The sequence below is a fragment of the Neovison vison genome, chromosome 7, assembly GCF_020171115.1.
Source record: "Neovison vison isolate M4711 chromosome 7, ASM_NN_V1, whole genome shotgun sequence".
Taxonomy (NCBI): Eukaryota; Metazoa; Chordata; class Mammalia; order Carnivora; family Mustelidae; genus Neogale; species Neogale vison.
The window spans coordinates 198,341,047-198,362,380 of NC_058097.1; the positions used below are offsets into that span (position 1 = coordinate 198,341,047).

The 21,334-nt window shown below is 47.1% G+C and overlaps 2 protein-coding genes across 2 annotated transcripts; one reads left to right on the top strand and one right to left on the bottom strand.

The window, feature by feature from the left end:
- Window positions 1-301: 301 nt before the first annotated feature.
- HNRNPUL2 (heterogeneous nuclear ribonucleoprotein U like 2) lies at window positions 302-10,648 on the bottom strand. The gene is made up of 14 exons (XM_044259477.1): window positions 10,093-10,648; window positions 8,036-8,171; window positions 7,672-7,748; window positions 7,333-7,472; window positions 6,941-7,031; window positions 6,732-6,844; window positions 6,051-6,314; window positions 5,509-5,631; window positions 4,973-5,101; window positions 4,149-4,317; window positions 2,500-2,700; window positions 1,397-1,470; window positions 1,034-1,141; window positions 302-917 (listed from the first exon to the last, which is right to left on the bottom strand). The coding sequence occupies exons 1-14, from the start codon at window positions 10,631-10,633 to the stop codon at window positions 837-839; spliced, it is 2,247 nt and encodes a 748-aa protein (XP_044115412.1). The 5' UTR covers window positions 10,634-10,648; the 3' UTR covers window positions 302-836.
- A 949-nt stretch (window positions 10,649-11,597) lies between these two features.
- TTC9C (tetratricopeptide repeat domain 9C) lies at window positions 11,598-19,815 on the top strand. The gene is made up of 3 exons (XM_044259479.1): window positions 11,598-12,609; window positions 16,605-16,787; window positions 19,171-19,815. The coding sequence occupies exons 1-3, from the start codon at window positions 12,372-12,374 to the stop codon at window positions 19,263-19,265; spliced, it is 516 nt and encodes a 171-aa protein (XP_044115414.1). The 5' UTR covers window positions 11,598-12,371; the 3' UTR covers window positions 19,266-19,815.
- The last annotated feature ends 1,519 nt before the right edge of the window (window positions 19,816-21,334 follow it).

The window sequence follows — 21,334 nt, forward strand, 5'->3', positions numbered from 1 at the left end:
GACTGGCAAAATCACAATCTTCCGGCTGAGGGCGGCAACGCCATTCTCCCCCGAAGGTTCTGCGGAAATTCACTGCCGGGTGCGCGGAGCGTGCAGGCTATTCCGCTCTGCAATCGTGAGCCGTCCCCGGGCCTCCTCGGCCTGGGAATCCTACTAACAGAACCACCCAACTGGTAGTCTCCGCGCCTCTGCCGAACGGCACGAGGCCCGGGCAGGTGGAGACAGGGACACTTTGGCCTCCCAGCCCACCAGACCAGATATCCCAAGAGGGAAAGGTCGGTAAAGAAAATACAAACGGTTAGTTGGTGCAAGTGATTGATAAGAGCCAATCGTTTATTTTCACTGCCCCAGTCACAAGCTCTCCCTCTGTCCCCACTCCTGCCTGCCCCGGAGAGGGCGCGCTCCCATGCGTGCCCACCCTCTCCGCACCTCCTCAACACTCTCCCTTCCTCGGCTGCCAGTCCAGCTGCCTTAGAATGTCAGAAGGGTGACATTTTCAGTTCTTTTCCTGTCCGAACTGCAGGATACAGGACAGGCAGCCCTAAGTGCTGCTTTCTGCGCAAATGTTTTTTGATTACAAATATCTAACTAGGTCTGAAATGTTTTATAGAATAAGACAATATTCTTTTCAACAAACTTTTAAAAAAAATGTACAGTTTTGTTGTTTCCACCTCCCCCCTCCCCTGCCCCTGCTTGCGCACCCTCCCCCCCACCGCCCCTCCCCGGCAGCTCAGCCCCACCCGAACAGCCCCTGTTTTCCTTGGTTGTGTTTTGGGGGGTGCCTGGCACCCCTAGAGATTCAGCTTCACGGCTGACAGGCGAGAATGACAGGGGCTTCACCGATACCCTTGGTAACCGTAGTAGTTCCTGTAGTATCGGTCTCTGTCCTGGGGGTGGTGGTAGTAGTAATTCTGCCACTAGAAGAGAGGGGAAACCCCGTCACTGGGCGCCACAGCTGGCGGAGGACGGAGAGGCATGACGTTCATTCCTCTAGTCCTGCCACCCCCCCCTCGCTCTCCCCGAAGATACTCACATCCCGACTGTACTGTCTGTAATAGTCTCTGTATCTGTTGTACTCATAATCTCGCCCGTAGAACCGATCATAGTCTCCCCTGTATCGATCGTAGAAGTTACGGTAACCCTGAGAAAGGAGGAGCGGACATTTACGGGTTGTCGGCATCACGATCCGCTGCCATCCCATTTTAAACGAGACACACGTCAGAGCTTGATATGATCAACAGGCTTAAGCTTCCCAGAATAAATTCTTCCAGAGGAACACATTAAATGGGCAAAACCCTAAGCCCTGAGGAAACAGCCCAAACCGCTCTGCTCCCCCAAGCCAATAGGAATGGCTATCACGACCCAGAGGGAGGAGCAGAAGGAGAGCTGCACTCACCCCTCTGTTTCCAGACTGCCCCCAGTACTGCTGCCCGTAGGCCCGGTTGTCGTAGCCTCGGCGCTGCCCGCCCACTGGAAGAGAAACGGAGAGCGCGCTCAGACAGCTGGCATGGGGTCCTGGCTCCACGTCTGAGTGGAAATCAAAAAGTCGGAGCCAAAGGCAACTCTGGGGGAGTAGGAAGCCTACTTCTGTCAGGCTTACACAATGGTAATTAAAACACCAGCCAGGAGCTTTTTCAAGAGTCTGAAGGGGGAGGGCAGAGGAAGAGAGACACAAGGAAACCAAACCACCTTGCTTTTGGAGCTCCCCAATTCCTGCAAAACATCTCAGATGGCAAAAGGATAGATGGCAGAGTTAGGAAGAGGAATAAAATCTGCCATTCATAGGATCATAGACTTTCAGTCTTGGAAGGGACCTCAGGTATCCTATAATCCAGACCCGTTATTCCACGCCACTGACACAAAGTCTAACTAGTAAGCTCGTCTAGGGTAGGAAGCTGGTATTCCCACTGCCTAGCACACAGCAGACACTCAAAAATTTTCTTGACTTATACGCACACACACAAACAAACATTACTAAAGGGCAGTGAACGCACAGTACGGGGCTCACTGACAAGACATTCAGGAGGAAAATTAATTCTATCACTAGCCTACCTTACTTCATAACCCTCCCAGATTACCGAATAATGCATTCACTTTCTGTCTACACAGCTGGGTTGATCCAACAGACAAAGCAGCAAGAAAGTTTAGGCTGAGAGTCCGTCTCCCTGCCCTCCTCCTGGGGCTCTACTGCAACAGTGAGCAGGAAGCAGGTGGGGCACTCGGAAGTCAAACTGAAAGCGGGACAGAGAAGCTCAAACATTGTTTTTCAAGGAAAAAACATTTCTGTTGCAAAAGAACTATCTCTCGCTGAACGAAGGATTGTGGGAAAAGCCTAAGAAGATGGGGGGTGGAGGACACAGGAAGAACGAGCTCCATGAAGAAGGTACTTCCTTAACACCTACAACTTGACCGGGTGTCCTTGCCTCTACCGTGGCTCCCTCTGTGTGCAGCGATGACACCGCACCAAGGCAGGGAGGCAGGCAGGTCCCCGGGACTCACCGTAGCCTTGGCCGCGGCTTCGGTTCTGCCGGTTGCGCTTGTTTCGGTTGTTTCGGCGGTTTGTCCGCTTCTCGGAGGGGGGCAGCAGCTTCCTGGCCTCCTCCTTGTACTTAGTGACAATGGGCTGAGCTTCCTCCTTCTCCAGCTCGCCGTATGTCACCTCATCCATATAGTCGCATTTCTCAGGCAGAGAGAAGTTGGCTGTAAGAGGAAGAGAGAAACTCAAGACCTGAACAGTGCGTACATGCGCAAGATCTCACCTTGAAAATCCACTAGAGGAGGAACGGGATCTTCTAAGCCTCGTCTACCCATACCCACAAAGGTGCTGGGTTCATCCCTACTCGCATTTAACTGAACGATGCACTTGCCCTACTGGAAGTATTTCCCTAAATTTTATCAGCCCCAGGCCAGAGGCTACCTGCAAAGTCGATTTACAAGTTCTCCAGTGATCCATAATAAATTAACAGTGAATTGGGTTAAAGTCTATTATCAGGACAGAGGCAGGTAGCCAGAGGCTAAAAATACCTGAGAAAGCTTTGGTGTTGGTAAGATGCTGAAAAATCCACTTTTAAGAGCGACTCCGTGAGAAGCTGACCCAAACCAAAATGCACTTACGCATCTAGATGAGCACAGGAAAACAAGGGTACAAGGGAGCTCAATTACTACCTGTGCGCGATGGGCCAGCACACGAGGCTGAGTCTCAGCGGAATTCGGCTCAATGGGGATCCCCTGATTCTCAGAGAAATCCAGTGACCTCTCTGAACTGAAGTCTTCCAAGTGTCTGAGTATCAGATATGGACTGGCAAAGCTCATTCTGAGTGAACTCAGAGTGTCCGGCTCTTAGGTGTGCCATCAGCTCCCGGGTCTGGGCATTACCACAATTCAAAGAGCCAGCAGCCGATACGACAGGTGGGATGCCAGAAGATGAAGGCAGCCAACGGGGGTAAAAAAAAAAATCACTCTCAAGAGAATGACTGGGATCAGTCAAGATGGAGATGATGCTCTGAGGTTCTGTACTGCATTAAAAATTACAGGCACGTACCAAAAACCAAAACAAAAGAACAATCCTAATGTGACACTAGAAAGCAAAGTATACCAATGAGACTGTTCACACCAAACACCATAGTTTCGTTTGAACCGTAATAACCGCCCCCCCAGAACATAAATTTAATGAAGGCAAAGCCTCGTTTAACTGGCTATTTACTCTCTATGCCCAGGATAGTACTAACAAACAGTAAACACCCCTGAAGCTTTTACTAAATGAGTAACTGACTCAGCAAAGCCTCTGCTCTGAGTGGTGGTCTATCACTACCTCCCTTTTGTGTCCTCTCTGGAATGATTCAAGGAGTTACTGCCTCTCTCCAGTCATTTCCGTGTTCATCCATCTACAAGTGCTCATACCCATTCATTTACTCTCCAGATTCACACACCCCCCCCTTTGTTAAAGTAAGCTCTCTGCCCAACCTGAGCTTGAACTCGTGACAAGGAGATCAAGAGTTACATGCTCTCCCGACTGAGCCAGCCCGGCACCCCCAGATTTACTCTTTAAATGTGGAGAAGTACTCCAGATGCTAAGAAGCGCTAAGAGGCCCTGGAAAGGTGTGCACTGACCAAGGACAGGCTCCCTAACTTGTATCATGTTAGCCCACCTTTCATCTCCAGCATTATAGACTCAGGCACATCATCTCCCTCCACTTCCTTCCTCAACTCCAGCCTCTTCTTCCAATCTTCCTCATTAGGAACAACCACCACCACTTTCCGAGAGAAAGTCTTGAAGAGCAACAGCTTCCGCCGTTGGCCAGAGTTGTACACATTACACTAGGGACAGGAAGGATAACAGGTTTTAGGAATAAAAATTACCACTCATATGCAACTGAAACACTTACGGAGAATCTTTTCCAAGGGAAGCAAGAGATGAGGGGGTCTTACAGACACAATTTCCCCTAAATGCTTCAAATTCTACCTAACAGGTATTATCCTGTTTTGCACATCAGAAAAATTGAGACTCAGAGAATAAGACTTGTCTGAAGTCATAAACCTAGTAAGTGGTGGAGCCAGGAATCCAAACAAGCTCTTCCCATTACCTCTATTACGTGTGTATAGTCTGGGTCCCTACTCTCTGGTAAAAACACTCATAGAAGGCATGTCTGAATTTAAAAAACATTATGGCCACAATATAACCGCTCGGTCATAATTAGGTAACCTGGTTCTGATCGTGAATTCAGTCTCCCTCTACATATGCACCCCACTTGGGACTGCAGGCAATTCCATCAGATAAGTTTTCATCTTTGGACCTTCTGTAAAGTTAACTTTTTTTTCTTTCTTTTGTTTTTTTAAGTAGCCTCTACACTCAATGTAGGGCTCGAATATACAACCCCAAGATCAAGAGCTGCACTTTCCACTGACTCAGCCAGCCAGGTGCCCCGGTTTTTTGTTTTTTGTTTTTTTTTTCCCCCCAATGTCTGAAGAATACCTGATCAAGAATGAAGTTCCTCTTTGTCCGGGAAGCAATCTGGACCAGCTTACTAAGGCACTGGGAGGCTTGCTGAACTAAAAGGTCTCTGCTTTTGGGGTCCATCTCTGGCTCCTCGAGCCCCTTCATCTGGTGAGTTCGAGGGGAAGTGAAGAGAAACACAAGAAGTTATGCAGCAAGTTAAATCCCAGGAGTCACAGGTAAAGGCCATCTCTCTAAATGCCACCAAAGCTATCACAGCAGTTCACTGCTACTCCTCAATGCTATGAATGTATGTTGTCCATTTTCTAAGAGTCACTTCCAGTCTTGATCTGGATATAGGCCAGATTTCACCTGCTTTCAGAAATCTGACAACACAGCCAACGGAGAAAAAAAAAAAAAAACTACTTTAAATCTATATTGAGAATTCATTTCTCTATTTGTGGGATCCTGTTCGCAGACACTTAACAGACCCAACTCCATCAGAAAAAGGTTATAGGCATTTCCTGGGGGCCTCCAAAGCAAATACCACGGCTATCCTCCCCCAGGCAACTCACCCTCATTTGATTGAGCACAGTCTCAGCTCCCAGGACGTTGTATCTTTTCTCGGGGTTTTCTTTTGCGTATTTCAGTGCCCACTGGGTCTTTCCAGATCCAGGCAGTCCTACCATCAGAATCACCTATAAGCAAACAGAACCAGGAATACCATGAAAGTGATGGAGGGTCACGTTTACAAAGCCCGATTTAAGAGCATCATCATCTGCCCCAGCTCAGCGGAGCTTTAAGAAGCAGCTTTACGAGGGCGCCTGGGTGGCTCAGTGGGTTAAGCTGCTGCCTTCGGCTCAGGTCATGATCTCAGGGTCCTGGGATCGAGTCCCGCATCGGGCTCTCTGCTCAGCAGGGAGCCTGCTTCCTCCTCTCTCTCTCTCTGCCTGCCTCTCTGCCTACTTGTGATCTCCCTCTGTCAAATAAATAAATAAAATCTCAGAAAAAAAAAAAGGCCAAAGCTTAAAAAAAAAGAAGCAGCTTTACGAGAAGCCGTAAAGACCAACTGTTCCAAAGCACAAGTACGAACGTTTCTGCGCGTTGTTTGGCATACCTCACATTCCTCTATGGTCTTGGGAGGGACAGCGGTGCGCACCCGCTCCTCAACAGGCACAGCATGAATGAACACAAACTCTTCCGGTGGTGGGAAGAAGGGCTCCTCCTTCTGACCAAAGTTTAATTCTACAACACAATTTTTGCAGAGGACATGGGGTAGGAGGGCCCTTTCTGCCAGGGACTCCTTGTTGATCCGGAACGCCACACCTAGGTCTTCTCCATTCTTGGAAAAAGAAAGTTCTACTTCTTCAGCCTCAAAATTCTACAATAACAACAAACAAGAGCGTTTGTGACTTTACAGGGTTTGTGACTGATTACATCTTACAATATTTTTTTAAAACTCAGACTGCTAAACACAACTAAGCAAACAATGCATCAAATGCACAGAAGACAAGACCTGGCAGGAAGCAAACTGAGGGGCACCTGGGTAGCTGAGTGGGTTTAGCGTCCGACTCTTAGCTCAGGTCTTAATCTCAGTCATGAGTTCGAGCCCCACAATGAACTCACTGATACATTCCAGACTTTACCTGCTTTCAGAAATCTGACAATACAGCAAAGGAAGTAGGCTCCTGCCTAGCATGGAGCCTACTTGGGGCGGTGGGGGGAAGGAAGCAAACTGAATCCCCAGTGCCCTCTACCCACTCCTTGCTATGAATCCACAACTTTTAGGAGCACTTACAGCAAAGCAGCCAATGACATCATTCTCCCCGAAAGTCTGGCCAAATTCTTCAAACTGCCCATTCTCTGCCTTGAGTCCTCGTCCATCAAAACCATAAGAGAATTCATCCTCACCTAGAACAGTGAACAAATTAGTTACCTACACCCAAATTTCCTATGGAGTAAGCAACACGGCAGCAAACACAACGATTAAGTTAAAAATAACATTACCAAGCTGTGGATGGGAAAAATCAACAGACCATCCAACTCGAAGGAGAGAAACCTCTGTGCAGCCTTCTTTCATTGGGAGATTCTGGGTTACCTGGTCAAGTCAGAAAAGGAACTCTCAGATACTCTGACCAATGCAGGAGCAAAGTCTGAATTAGAAAGACAAGACTTCTACATGAACTGAAAACTACTATCACAGCTCAACATCAGAATAACAGCTGTCAATGAACCTAAACCAAAGCCAGAGAGATCAATTTCTTGGTTATTGGAGCTAAGGTTATCATTAAAACGTGGTGCCTTTTACTGCATTAATACAATATTGGTGGGCAGGACCTGAATACATAGTAGTTTAATAAATAATTTAATAAATGGTCTTAATGAGCTGCATATACTACCTTGGCCTCAAAGCAGACTTTCCCCTTTGTCACGCCGTAAGTACTCCTTGCCCCAGACCAAAGGGTGGGGAACTTCTCTGAGAAAAGTGGCTGCCCTCCATAGCGGTCTTTGCTCACTTGAAAATGGAGATCCGAGGTATCTGTTAGAAAGAAGGAAATCTGTTTATTCCAAAGCTCAACACTCAAAAGCCACCAACAGAACAAAAACACACCTAGTTGTCAAGAATGGATACAAAGTCTCCCATTGTTAAGTTTCTTAAAAATTGCAGGCCAGGAAATTTTAATATCCCAAATCACATTTGACTGGTTGAAAACCCCAACCTTCGGCCTTATACATACACGTGTCCAGGTTCACAAGAGTCTGATCCTCCTCCTCATCTTTTGCCTCTTCTTCGGGGGGTGGTGGAGACTTTGAGCTGTAGGTGGAAGAGAAAAGCAAATGGTGTATCCAAACCCCTCTTCTTTGAGGGGTGTCTGTAAAATGTAAACTATCAGTGAATATAAAATTCCAGGAGACAGCTGCTTTCAACAAATGAGAAAACAACAACAGGAGCTTTCAAGAGCAGATCCAATCTAAAACTTATGCCTATAAAAAACCTATTCCATTTTTAATCCACCCCTCTTTCCAAAGTCTCCAATCAACATCAGGTATACCAAAATCAGAACAGACACTCCTTTCAATGAAAGGGACTGTTTCCCTCACCGGCTGTGGTAAGCCTCCTCTCGGAATTCATAGTAAGCTCGGCCATGTTCATCCTTCTCATCCCGCTGTCTCTTTACCCCCCGCCGCTCACCATCTGAGCCTGCTGGTTTTGACTTTTCACTATCTTGGTCATCTCCTACAAAAAGGAGGGAAAGAAAATCAGCAGTTTTCATTTTGGAATGTAGATTAAGTTCAGAACCAATAGCAACTAAAGGAGGAGCTGAGAATCCGTCTAATGAGAACAGCCAGGTTATTCCCACTGCATCCACAGAATGTTTTATTTCTAAAGAATATCTTCCTGTCACTAGATGGTATTTTGTCTTAGAAAAAAGAAGGGACGGACCTTATGGGCTAATTAGAGTCAAGCAGTAGATAAAAATTGGACAGTTTTTGCATTCTAAATTTATCTGCTTAAATCAGGTCAAACTTGCAGATTTTCCCACCAATATGACATCTTTAAAAATCCCCTAAGTCTTTTAAAAAACTTCGTAGGTTAATTTAATTTTGATTCTTGATTGTTAGATTTGGAAATAAGCGAGACAGTTAATACACATTTTCCAACACTCTTCCACAGCTTCATGATATACATGCCTCAGTGTGAGTGTGTGTATGTGTTTTAAAGAGTTTGCCTTTCTAGCTTAGAATGCACAGCCATTCACAGCTTTTACTTATACACCAAACAGACTCAGGTGCAGATACACAGCTGTATTTTTACCGTGCGCTTTTACTGAAAGTTGCCAAGAGCAAACCATTAAGTCACAAGAGACCCATAAATAATACTGCATCTCTACTGCACATAATTTGGGGCAGAAAGGTGTTGTCACATATTTAGCAACATTCTCTGCCAGAGGGGGGAAAAATACCTGGAATTTTTCCTTAGGCTTTGGTAATTTGCAACACAAAGATATTTAATAATAATTTCTTTAAAGCAGCCCTTTATCTCTCAACCTTTTTTACCTGCTATTTGGGATACATGTTAAGTCAAAGGTTATGTAATGGGATTTTTGTTCCAGTACATAGAACAAACAATCTGCAAGTTGCATGTGACGGTCTTAGAATGGGTTCCAATTATACCATGATTACTAATAGCAGCTTTAAAAAATCTGTTATAAAAACTAAGGCAACCCACTTCATAGTAAGACTTGGAAGCAGCTCTAGCTTTCCTACCTACTCTGACAGACAGGTATGGATCAGCTCTCACCATCCAACCACTTCAAAAGAAGAAAGGTCACTAACTCCCTGGGGCGACTCTACACATTCTCTTCCGAGGTTACTCAAATGAAGCCACTAACACCTCAATCTTTTCAATTCAGGAAGTCAGGGACCTAAAATGTAAAAGGCTGACCACGTATACAGCAAATCCCCAAATTTGCCCATCCACGCACTCAATGGGAAGATTAAAATTTAATCATAAGAATTCAGGTAAGATAAAACCTCTACGAGGGGGTTGGTCAGTTCTAAACGCACTAGATTAAGACCTTCGCTTCACTAGTTAACTATTAAACTCCACACCCTCACACCACTGGTTGCTAAAGCAGGAGCAAGGTTAGACTTCCAGATTTACTGTGTGGCTCAAGCTCCAGCAACGTGATGGGGCGAACTTTGGCGAACTTGGCTTATTGCTTAATATTTTTAAGGCGGAAATATCAATAATCAGGTAACCCAAAGGCCAAAGCCTCCCAACAGTGCGGTCTGTCCGTGTAATCGCCAATTTCTAAGCGCATTCCCGCTTTAGGAAAAGATAACCAGTACCGCGGGAAGCTGCTCCACAGGTAGCTCACAAGCAGTTCGCGTGCAAAATCGCTCACTTCCATCCAGGAACCAAGTTAGGCAGGCACCTCCCTCCTGCAGAGAGCAGGGCCGCCAGAGGCAGCCAAACCCCCCAGAAAGGTGGGTAGAGGATGAAAACCACCACCTCCCCTGGGGAGGCCCACCAGAAGGCGATAGGAATCTTGCGCTTTCAGGCAAGTGAGAACGGGGAATCGGACCCCGCGGTGCACAGCTGGGTGCTGGGTCGGGGGGCAGTTTGGAGCCGGGCTCCGCTGCCAGCTCCTCACCCTGTTCCTCTGCGGCCTTGTCACCCGGCGCCTCAGATCCCGGCGTCTCGTCCCCGCTCCGCTCCTCCGGCTCGTCTTCCTCCCCCTTGCCGGTGCCCTGCTCTTCGCCACCATTTACCCCACCTGACCCCGCCGTGGACTCCTCCGCCGGCTTCTCGGAAGCATCAGGCTCGGCCGCGGCCTCCATGGCTGCCGCCTCCGGGGGCTCCGGCGGCGGCTGCGCGGCCTGGCCCGAGACCTGGGCAGGGGGTGGCTCTTCGTCCTCGTCCTCAAGCAGCGCTTCCTCGTCCTCCTCCTCCTCTTCTTCGTCGTCCTCCTCGTCCCCGCCCGGGCCACCGCCCGACGCGGCTACAGGCCGAGGCTCCGCCTTGCAGGCCCCGCCGGGCCCGGCCCCGCCACCGCCGGCCTCGTCCTCGAGCATCTCGGCGTCCAGCGCCTCCTGCAGCCGCTGCGCCAGATCCACCTTGAGGCCGCGTGAGTCCAGGCCCCGGCGCTGCAGCTCCGACCGCAGCTCGGTCACTTTCAGCCGCTTCACCTCCATCGCCGCCGCCTCCTCCGCCTCCCGCCGCCTCCTCCCCTGCGAACCGTCGACCGAGCCCGACCGCGCAGGCGCCGCCGCCGCCCGCCTCCGCCTCACGCGCCAGCACTGAGCCCGCGCGAGCGAGCGCACGCACGTACGCACGCAGGCAGCGAAGGCCGCGCGCAGCCTCCGCTACGTAGTGTTTGTTTCTCCCTACTGCTCCCCTCCCCCCTTCGGCTCACGGAGCCCCAAACAACGCAGCGGGGCACTGCTTCCCTTACAGCCCTTCGGTTCCCCTGCCGCGGGCGGGCGCGCCGAGGACGACGGACTTCCCTCCCCTTCCCTCCCGCCCCCTCTCACCCCTCGGCCAATCGCTGCCAGCGGTTTCACCGCGCAGCCGCACCGGAGCCGGAGCCGGGGACTGGCTGCAGTTCAAGTGCCTCGTAGCACTGAGGGGTGTGCGCGCCCGCCTTCCCGTACTTCCAGCCGCGGGCTCTGCGCAGCCGCCGGGAAGCTCCTTTCCCACACGCCCCTCCTACCCCGTCACCACCCTTACTCCCGGCTGGCTTCCCATCGCGCTGTCGTCTTAAGGCTTGCTAGTCTTTCTTCCCTACTATCTATACGTGCGGCAGCTTCTTGAGAAGAAAAAAAAAAGCCAGGAGGGAAGCTGTTGCAACTGGAAATCCTACTAGCAATTGTCTTTCTGTTTAGTACACAAAGGGCTTCCCCAAACCAAGGGATATACTGTGACCCCCCGGCCCTCTTCTCAAAATCCTTCAAGTTCTCTACCCAGCAACACACGCTCGGACCTCGCCTGTTAGCTTTCTTATTGGTCAACTTGAATCGACATCTGCAATTCTGATTGGTCGTGCGTGCTCATCCGGAATCTTCCAATTGGCGAAGCTGCCGGGAGATTTCCACCCCCCTCCAGCCCCGGGTTGATCCGCGGGGGGGGGGGGCTGGAGAGGCGGGGTCATTTCTGCGGGATTACTTTTTCGAAGCCGCTTGTGATTGGACGGCGTGGCGCAATGCGCGCTGCCGTTTAGACACCAAACTGTCGGGACTCTGGACCCGGTACTGTAGGTGCTTCCGCCCGTAAACCGAAGTCGAGGAGGAGACTTCCGTGCCTGGGCGTTTGCAGAGGGCGAACGGTTGCCCGTGGGCTTGGGGGACTTGCCACTGAGCTGCTGTGCTGCCGCGTCAGTTTATGCCTGTGGTTTGGGTGCACGGAACGCATTCAGCTCGGTTCCCAGCTTCTGACGCAGATAGAAACAAACGCTTGTGGAATACGTGCAAATAAAGGGCCAGGGTGGCGGCCAGCCCTGTAGCCCTCTTTCGGCAGTTGTCCCCATCTATTCCCTTCCACTTCCGGGTTAGGGAGGTGTGTCCAAAAGAAAGGAGGAAGCAAAATCCGCCGGCATTCCCACGCCTGCCACAGTTCCTTGGGACGGCTTCTGATTTTCCGGGAGGGCCTGTCCACCCCGCAGTCTTTAAGAAATCACTTAGGCTCTGGCTTTACTATTCCCACATCCTTTCTCTGATTACTCCTGTACGTCTAGAGATCGAAAAATACTGCAGAGTAGAGAGGAAGGGGCTGTAGAAGAAACAAGCGAAACTCATTCCCTGGGGGGCGCCCTGGAGAAGGGTAATTTCCTGCCTTCTCATACCGGCTACCTAAATTAGTTATTCGCTCCTGTCTTCAGAGCTTCAGTTGCTCTTTCACTTCCCGATTCCGCAAGAGCTCTGGGGAGGCCGAGTTATGGAGAAACGCCTGCAGGAGGCTCAGCTGTACAAGGAGAAAGGGAACCAGCGTTACCGAGAAGGGAAGTACCGAGATGCTGTAAGTAGGTACCATCGAGCTCTGCTTCAGCTGCGGGGTCTGGATCCAAATCTGCCCTCCCCGATACCCAATCTAGGACCTCAGGGCCCGGCCCTCACACCTGAGCAGGAGAACATACTGCAGACCACGCAGACAGACTGCTACAACAATCTAGCTGGTAAGAACAGGGCTGAAGGGCGGGTACAGTATCAGGCAGGCACGTGAAAGTCTGTGAACGTTGGGAAAAACACAGACGTGCTCTTCTGTCATGTAATTATTATGCCATGAATTGAAATGTATTTCCAATCTTTAGGGCTCCCTGCTTCTCAAACTTCACCTGGAGAGTTTAACTGAGCCCCACCCCCCAGAGATTCCAATTTAGTGGGTCTGAGGTGTAATTTGGGGTGGGAGGAGGATCTACCAATTTGTGTTTCTAACAGATTCCTAGGGGATGTGGTTAGATTTAGAGAATTTTGCACGCTCTGGAAAAAACACTGAACTTATGTTTATGGCATTGTTTCTTTAATATGTAAAATATAGGAAGAAGCCACTTGCTTTAGCCTGTGGTGTCAGTCATTATTAGATGTTTTGGACTTTTCCACCTTTTCCTTCTTCCTATAAATCAGCTCTTGGGGGTGCCTGGGTGGCTCAGTCTGTTAAGCATCTGCCTTCACCTCAGGGGTTTTTTTTTTGTTTTGTCTTTTGTTTTAAAATTTTATTTATTTCTTTGACAGAGATCACAAGTAGGCAGAGAGGCAGGCAAAGAGAGAGAGAGGAGAGGAAGCAGGCTCCCTGCTGAGCAGAGAGCCCGACCTTGGGATCTTGACCCAAGCCACTGAGCCACCCAGATGCCGCTCACCTCAGGTCTTGATCCCAGGGGCCTAACTGGGATTCTGCTCAGCTGGAGTCTGCTTCTCTCTCTGCCCTTACCCCCACTCATTCTCTTTCTCTCAAATAAATAAAATCTTTCCCAAAAAAAAATCAACGGGTCACCTGGGTGGCTCAGTTGGTTGGACATGTGCCTTCGGCTCAGGTTGTGACCCGAGGTCTTGGGATCAAGCCTAGAGTTGGGCTCTCTCTGCTCGGCGGGGAATCTGTCTCTCCCTCTCCCTTTGCTTATGTGCTCTCTCTCTCTCTTTCTCTCTGAATATTTAAAAAAAAAAAATCAGCTCTGGGATAACTAGTGTCAACCATCTCCATATGGCCTTGGATGAAGAAACAGATGGCAGAGTTAGTATCACTAAGATTAATCTGTGAAAAGAAAGTAAACTTCTCAGGTCTGTTCTGTGGCAGGCAACATAATCATAGTGCTAATGAAATTATTTTGAAATATATTGAAGCATTCTAATGGTCCCAGCCGAGGCCATAGAAATTATTAGGATTAAATTTTATACTTCATGACTGTTATTTTTTTTTATTTTTTTTAAGATTTTATTTATTTATTTGACAGATAGAGAATACAAGTAGGCAGAGCAACAAGCAGAGGAAGAGGGAGAAGCAGATTCCCCGCTGAGCAGGGAGCCCGATGTGGGGCTCCATCCCGGGACCCTGAGGTCATGACCTGAGCCAAAGGCAGCCGCTTAACCGACTGAGCCACCCAGGTGCCCCCATGACTGTTATTTAAAGGTGATTTTTTTCACTACAATAGTTTTCACTTATGATTTGATGAAAATCTAGCTTTGTTACAGTGTGTGTCTAGAGCAATTCTTAGACTCAAATGCCAATAATAGTAATTATAGTAGCTAATGTTTCAAGTCATTCAATTCAACATTTATTTGGTAGCAAGGGTATGAGAGGATAATGAGACAGATAAAAAGAGCTGCTCTGGGGCGCCTGGGTGGCTCAGTGGGTTAAGCCGCTGCCTTCGGCTCAGGTCACGATCTCGGGGTCCTGGGATCGAGTCCCACATCGGGTTCTCTGCTCACCAGGGAGCCTGCTTCCCTCTCTCTCTCTCTGCCTGCCTCTGTGCCTACTTGTGATCTCTGCCTGTCAAATAAATAAATAAATAAATAAAATCTTTAAAGAAAAAAAAGCTGCTTTCGTGGAACAAATATTCAAATCAGGAGATAACGTACTTAATATATGAAGTGATGGTAAGTGCTGGGGAAAGGAATAAAGCAGAGAATGGGGACAGTGAGTGCCACAGGCACGGGAACATTTACTTTTAAAGAGAGTGATCAGCCAATATTTTCACTGTCCATGGACCCAAAGGCAAAGACTGTAGCTTAGCCATCCATAGAGCTTCCGCTTGGAGGTGCTTGGGGAATGCTCCGTAAAGACTTACTCAGTTAACCATTTCTGCTCATCGAATGCCTGTCACCCCAGTTTATTTACAGTATTTCTCATCTTCATAAAAATTCTGCCAGGTACTTGTGATTATCCCCATTTTGCAGGTAAGGAAATGAGATCGTGTCACTGTGGAAAATCCTCCATTGGTATCTCATTACGCTTAGGAAAAAACCCAAACTCTGACCCTCACCTGTAGGGCCAGACATGGTCCGGCTCCTCCATGTACTGAACTTGCAAAGCATATTTATTTCTACCTTCTAGTTTTGTAGGATTTCTTCTCTCTCTAGGTTAGCATGCCCTGTCCCTGTGATCCTGGTCATTCAGATCCTAGTTCAAAAGTCACTTTCTTCAAGAGGCCTGGTGTAATCAAGCATCACTCTGACCTCATTCACTCTATTGTAGCACAGTTCTGTATTCCTGAAAATGCTTCTAAAAATTCATTTGTTTATTGTATACTCTTCCTGCTCGGGGGCTAGGATGCAAGTATTGTTTACTCATCAAGATGTCTGTCTCGTTCCTCTTCCTGCTGCTCCTAGCTCTGCCTAACATATGCATAACCGGTTGTCCAATAATGAATGAAGCTACATTGATGGATTAGTCAAGTATAAGCCATATGACCACTTGGTGGGGGTATTGTAGAAGGGATGCAGATGTAAGCCTGGGCCCTTTACTGTCCTCAAAAGCCCTGATTCTCCTTTCTTCTCAGCACCATGATTAAATAATACTGTGTTTAATTCCTATGGTAATGAAATAGGGAACACATTTCCCTTCTTAATTATAGAAAGGCTGAACATTGGCTCGCAAACAGATTTGTATTTTGAAAACTCCTTATATATACCAAGGTAATAGTGAAGTAATATATTATCAAGAAAGATGGTTTGGGGGTCATCTGGGTGGCTCAGTAGGTTAAGCCTCTGCCTTTGGCTTGGGTCGTGATCTCAGGGCCCTGGGATCGAGCCCCGTATCGGGCTCTCTGTTCAGCAGGGAATCTGCTTCCCCTTCTCTCTGCCTGCCTCTCCTCCTACTTATGACCTGTCTCTCTCTCTCTGTCAAATAAATAAATACAATCTTAAAAAAAGAGAGAGAGAGAAAGAAAGATGGTTTAGGAATCAGAGAGACCTTGGTTCAAACTTGATATTCCACCTGGAAGCTGTGGGATCTTAGGCAAGTTATTTTTATCTCTCCAAGCCTTGATTTCTTTATCCATTACATGGAGATAGTAACACTGACCAATTTCATAGAGTGGTTGAGAAGATTAAACGAGATAATGTTTTTGTTTTTAAAGGTTATGTTTATTTGTTAGGGTGAGCGGGATAGAGAGGGGCAGGCAGAGGAAGAAACAGGCTTCCCCACTGAGCAGGGAGCCTGATGTGGGGCTTGATCCCAGGACCCTGGGAGCATGACCTGAGCCGAAGGCAGAGGCTTTAACCCACTGAGCCACCCAGGCACCCCTGGGATAATGTTCTTATGGAGCACAAAGTATAGTGCTTGCTATTTCCTCACACAATTGATGGCAACCGTTGTTTATAAAGCTGCAGTACGGCGGCACCTGGGTGGGTCAGTCGTGAAGCGTCTGACTTTGGCCATGGTCATGATCCCAGGGTCCTGCGATGGAGCCCCGAGTCAGGCTCCCTGCTCAGTGGGAAGACTGCTTCTCCCTCTCTCAAGCTATTAAAGTCACTTATAAGGTATATAAAGCTTCTGTTTGCTGTTGCAACCCCAGTGTTGCAAGAAGAATGTTTGACACCTGATAGACACTTAAGATGCTTTAGATGAGTGAATACTGTTGGTATTGTCCTCCGGTGCTGCCCCCCGTTGGCCCGTGGAACGAAGTGTAGTAAGCCCCACCTCCCTCTTCTGTCTTCCTTTCATTTGGCCTGTTAGCCTGTCTCCTTCAGATGGAGCCAGTGAACTATGAACGAGTGAAAGAATACAGTCAGAAAGTCCTGGAACGACAACCTGATAATGCCAAGGCCTTGTATCGGGCTGGAGTGGCCTTTTTCCATCTGCAGGACTACGACCAGGCTCAGCAGTACCTCCTGGCTGCTGTCAACAGGCAGCCAAAAGGTGAGAGAAGGGGATGGAAGTGGTAAGAACAGATAAGATTGCACTGCGGAGGTGGTCTCTGCTGGGGAGGGGGGAGTATTTTATTTTACTTTTTCAGTTTATTAAATGTTTTTGCCTAGGCAATAACACATTCACGTAGTTCAAAATTCAAAAAGTAGAAAGACATGCTTGGTAAACTGGCCTTCTTCTATCCTTGCATTCTTGCCTGCAGGGGAAAGCAGTATTGTATACCCTCTAGAAGTATTTATGCTTCAGTAGGCTTATCTAGAATGTCCCCGCCTTCCCCCAAAGAGATTTTAAATAAGCATTGTCTTTCAAGTTTCAGTTCCAAGGTTGTAAATAAAATAGGATCTAGATTCCTGGGGAATAGGCCTGATGATCCTCATTTCTGCCAGCCCCCCTCCCCCCCCCACCCCCGCTGGGTCTGGCCTTTGCTTTAGCTGTCACTTTATCCTTTAGCTCAGCAAGGCCCAGGTATGACCTAGAAAAAGGGCAGGCCTGCTGAGAGAGAATTTGAGACTTGGTTCTTTGTTTCTGAAGCAAGGATACTGTGAAGTGGGTTCCAGACGCCTGTGCTGGTGGTTCAGCTCTAAAAATTGTCTCCCGTTTTGCATTCTGGCTTAGAGCAGCTAGGAGATGTTAGAAGCAGAGGGTCCCCAAACATAACAATGTAGCAAAAACTGTCTGAATAAATAGGGGTGGGGTGGAGGGGCGCCTGGCTGGCTCAGTCAGTAGAGCCTGTAACTCTTGATTTTCGGGTTGTAAGTTCGAGCACCACGTTGGGTGTAGAGATTACTTAAAAATGAAATCTAAGTATAAAATATAATAATCATAGAACAAATGAATGGGAAAGCTAGTGTGAATAAAGACCTGAAACGTGACGCATTTGTTGGTGTTTCATACCTTCAAGTACGTAAGTGAACTGCCAACCACGTATAAGCGTTTTCAGAGTCTCTGTAGCTGTGACAACAGCTCTTTCTTCAAACTCTTTTCCTTTATCAAATTAACAACCAGCCAGCCCTGATTGTACAGAAATTTTTCTTCCTGTACGGAAGTTTTTTAAAAATTCGCAGTGGTATTAATGAATGAGATTTACTATTAAAAGGCATAGTTGGGTGCCTGGGTGGCTCAGTGGGTTAAGCCACTGCCTTTGGCTCAGGTCATGATCTCAGGGTCCTGGGATCGAGTTCCACATCGGGCTCTCTGCTCAGCAGGGGGCCTGCTTCCCTTCCTCTCTATCTGCCTGCTTCTCTGCCTACTTGTGATCTGTCAAATAAATAAATAAAATCTTTAAAAAAAAAAAAGGAATAGTTATAATATATTCAGATCTTAGAAAGATTTTTAAAAACAGAAGTATGTGGAGGGGGGGATGGCAGCAGAGTAGGGGGACCCTGGGCTCACCTCATCCCACAAATCCAACTAGATAATCATCAAATCATCCTAAATACCCCAGAAATCGACCTGAAAAGTGGCAGAACAAATCCCACGACTACAGGGAGAGAAGAAGCCTCAACGAAGAAGGGTTAAAGTATCCGCTGAGTCTGCTACCCATCATTATGTGTGTTTCTTCATAGGAAGGTTCCTGGGCTCTAGAGAGTAAAAATACTGTGCATACTTTGTAAATCAGAACAAACTTATTCTCCCAGAGAATATGAGAATATGTTTATTCTGCTACTTACACACACACACACACACACACACACACACACAATTGTTCCGGTATAATACTAAGTAAACCCAAATGATTCTTTCCAGTTTCAGAAATCTGGCCCTCCTCAAACCTACCTTCTATAGTAAGTCCTTTGAAAGACTTGGAATCTTGATTTGAAGTAACAATGCTGGGTTTTTTTGTTTTTGTTTTTTTAAAGATTTTATTTATTTGACAGAGAGAGATCATAAGTAGGCAGAGAGGCAGGCAGAGAGAGAGGGGGAAGCAGGCTCCCTGCTGAGCAGAGAGCCCGATGCCGGACTCGATCCCAGGACCCTGAGATCATGACCTGAGCCGAAGGCAGAGGCTTTAACCCACTGAGCCACCCAGGCACCCAACAATGCTGGTTTATATCATTCATTCGGGATGTCATTTGGGGTTTTCTCTGACCTGTTTCTGTAAAATAACCTTATCCCAAAAGTGGGGGTCAAATGCTAGCTTGCAGAAGTCAGTAACAGTAACTTGGTATTTTCTCTAAGTATTTATAATCAGTATGTTTTGCTTTGAACATTTTAAAGGGCCCATTTATTAATTTCGGCCATGGCTAAAAAGAAAATACCTGATTCTATAGAAAAAGTTGTAAACAAACAAACGAAGTGTGTGAACAATCCTTTCCTGCCCCAAAGTGTGATTGTGTTCTAACTGCCTCTAACTGCCTTCTTTCCCTATCCTAAGATGCCAATGTCCGGCGGTACCTCCAGCTAACACAGTCGGAACTCAGTAGCTACCATCAGAAGGAGAGACAGCTCTACCTGGGCATGTTTGGTTAACAAAGAAGAAAAGATGCTCCTCCACTTGAACTTGAAAGTTAAAGACCCATCCAGGGGAAACCTGAGCCTCAGCAAGAGAAATTAACCCCATACCTCTCTGACCCAGGTGGATTTCTGTTTTGTTTCGAGCCCTGCACAAACTCCTTGGCACTTACGCAGTCTGGTTTTCTTTTGTTGTTGTGTTGTGTTGTGCTTTGTTTCTCAGGTCTGTCCATCTGTATTTGTATACCTTTCCATACATGATTCTTGCGGATATTGTCTTGAGAGTACAGTCACCTATAGGTGTGATTAATCCTCTCTGTGGCACAGATTTTAATGGTAGATGTTGTTACATGTATTCATGTACAGAGGAGAAAGCTAGTAAAGTATGAAAGAATGACAAAAGAGGTTTTTTTCTCTGTTTCTCAGATGCCCAGTGCCAAAGTCACACAGACCACAAACTGGGAAACATATTTTTGTGTGAAAACAATTATAAATTGGACCCACATGACTTAAAATGGAAAGATGTGAAATAAACCATTTTGATTAAACCAATTCCTTTTTCTTAATATTCCATGTACATTCAGATTCTTTGTCTCCCCCCCCCCCCCCCGTGAAAGTATCTGGTTTCTATTTTTTCTGGTAAGAATTTCTAGCCCCTGCTTTTGTTCATACTCAGAACATTCATACAATATACTTATTTATTTTTTCATTAAACTCTTCTATCTTAAAATCTTGAGTCAGGCATTTAAGTATTTAACAGTTCTTTAGCCGTTGTGCCAAAAAAACAACCAAAACCTCAAACATTTTAATTTTTTTTTTTTTTTAAAGATTTTATTTATTTATTTGACAGAGAGATCACAAGTAGGCGGCAAGGCAGGCAGAGAGAGAGAGAGGAGGAAGCAGGCTCCCTGCTGAGCAGAGAGCCCGATGCGGGACTCGATCCCAGGACCCTGAGACCATGACCTGAGCCAAAGGCAGAGGCTTAACCCACTGAGCCACCCAGGCGCCCCAAACATTTTAATTTTTAATGGCGCATATGTATAGTATGCTCCTTTCTCTAAGGAAAAGAAAATAGGAAAAATAGATTGCCATGTTGTCTTGAAACAATACCATGAAAGCAGGATAAAAAATTAAATCTTTTCTTCATGTGTCACCTCGTATTTAGCAAGAGCTCAGTTCCTTACAGAGGAGGGAAATAAGGAAGGGTTCTCCTTCCCTAGTGCTGAAGCACCCCATAGAACTTTCTAGAAGCTTTGTCGGTGCAGGCTGCAGATCTGGTGTGGTCATCTCAATAGGAGGCTCCATCAACCACAAGCTCCTTTGTCATTCTGTGTACTTGTTGGGAATAATGTCCACAATGTTTGAGTTCTACGGAGCAGATGAGATCATGTAGCACTGCCTCGACCTTCATGAGTGGAGGTAGTAAGCATGCGTCACTAGGCATCACCTAACAGATTCCAGAAAGAACAACCAAAAAACCCCCAAACCCTTAGTCTTGCTAAGTACACGTGAATTCTTCTCCCTCCATCAGTAATGTCCCCCCACCCCCAAAGGGTCAGGCTCCTCTTTGTGTCTTCCCCTACCCTTAAATAACAGAACTTACAATAAAAAGGTTTTCTACCAAATAATCTTGTAAGTCCAAGGACAGAACTAACAGAAATAGAGTATTTCATTCCTTTTCCTGCTTAAGTTTCTAAGCCTAGGTTGTTGGCAAAATTATGTCATGGTTGCATGTTTGCTTTGAGCAAGTTTTGCTTTCTGATCTTCTTTTTTCTTTTCTTTTTTTTCTTCCAAAGACTGGATGTTACACTAAGCTATCTTCTGCATCAATGAGGAAAAAAATAAAACTGGTATTTAAAAACGTATTTTAGGGGCACCTGGGTGGCTCAGTGGGTTAAAGCCTCTGCCTTCAGCTCAGGGCATGATCCCAGGGTTCTGGGATCGAGCCCCACATCGGGCTCTCTGCTAGGCAGGGAGCCTGCTTCCCTTCCTCTCTCCCTGCCTCTCTCTCTGCTTCCTTGTGATCTCTCTCTCTCTCTCTCTCTCTCTGTCAAATAAATAAATAAAATCTTTAAAAACGTATTTTA

Excerpts from the sequence above, each read along its gene's own strand:
- HNRNPUL2 (XM_044259477.1), bottom strand. The coding sequence starts at position 10,633 with ATGGAGGTGAAGCGGCTGAAAGTGACCGAGCTGCGGTCGGAGCTGCAG. Across the intron at positions 7,749-8,035 it reads GAGGAGGCTTACCACAGCCG|CTCAAAGTCTCCACCACCCC; the intron begins GTGAGGGAAACA and ends TTCCACCTACAG. Across the intron at positions 7,032-7,332 it reads AAGTCTGCTTTGAGGCCAAG|GTAACCCAGAATCTCCCAAT; the intron begins GTAGTATATGCA and ends TGACTTGACCAG.
- TTC9C (XM_044259479.1), top strand. The coding sequence starts at position 12,372 with ATGGAGAAACGCCTGCAGGAGGCTCAGCTGTACAAGGAGAAAGGGAAC. Across the intron at positions 12,610-16,604 it reads CTGCTACAACAATCTAGCTG|CCTGTCTCCTTCAGATGGAG; the intron begins GTAAGAACAGGG and ends TTGGCCTGTTAG. Across the intron at positions 16,788-19,170 it reads TGTCAACAGGCAGCCAAAAG|ATGCCAATGTCCGGCGGTAC; the intron begins GTGAGAGAAGGG and ends CCCTATCCTAAG.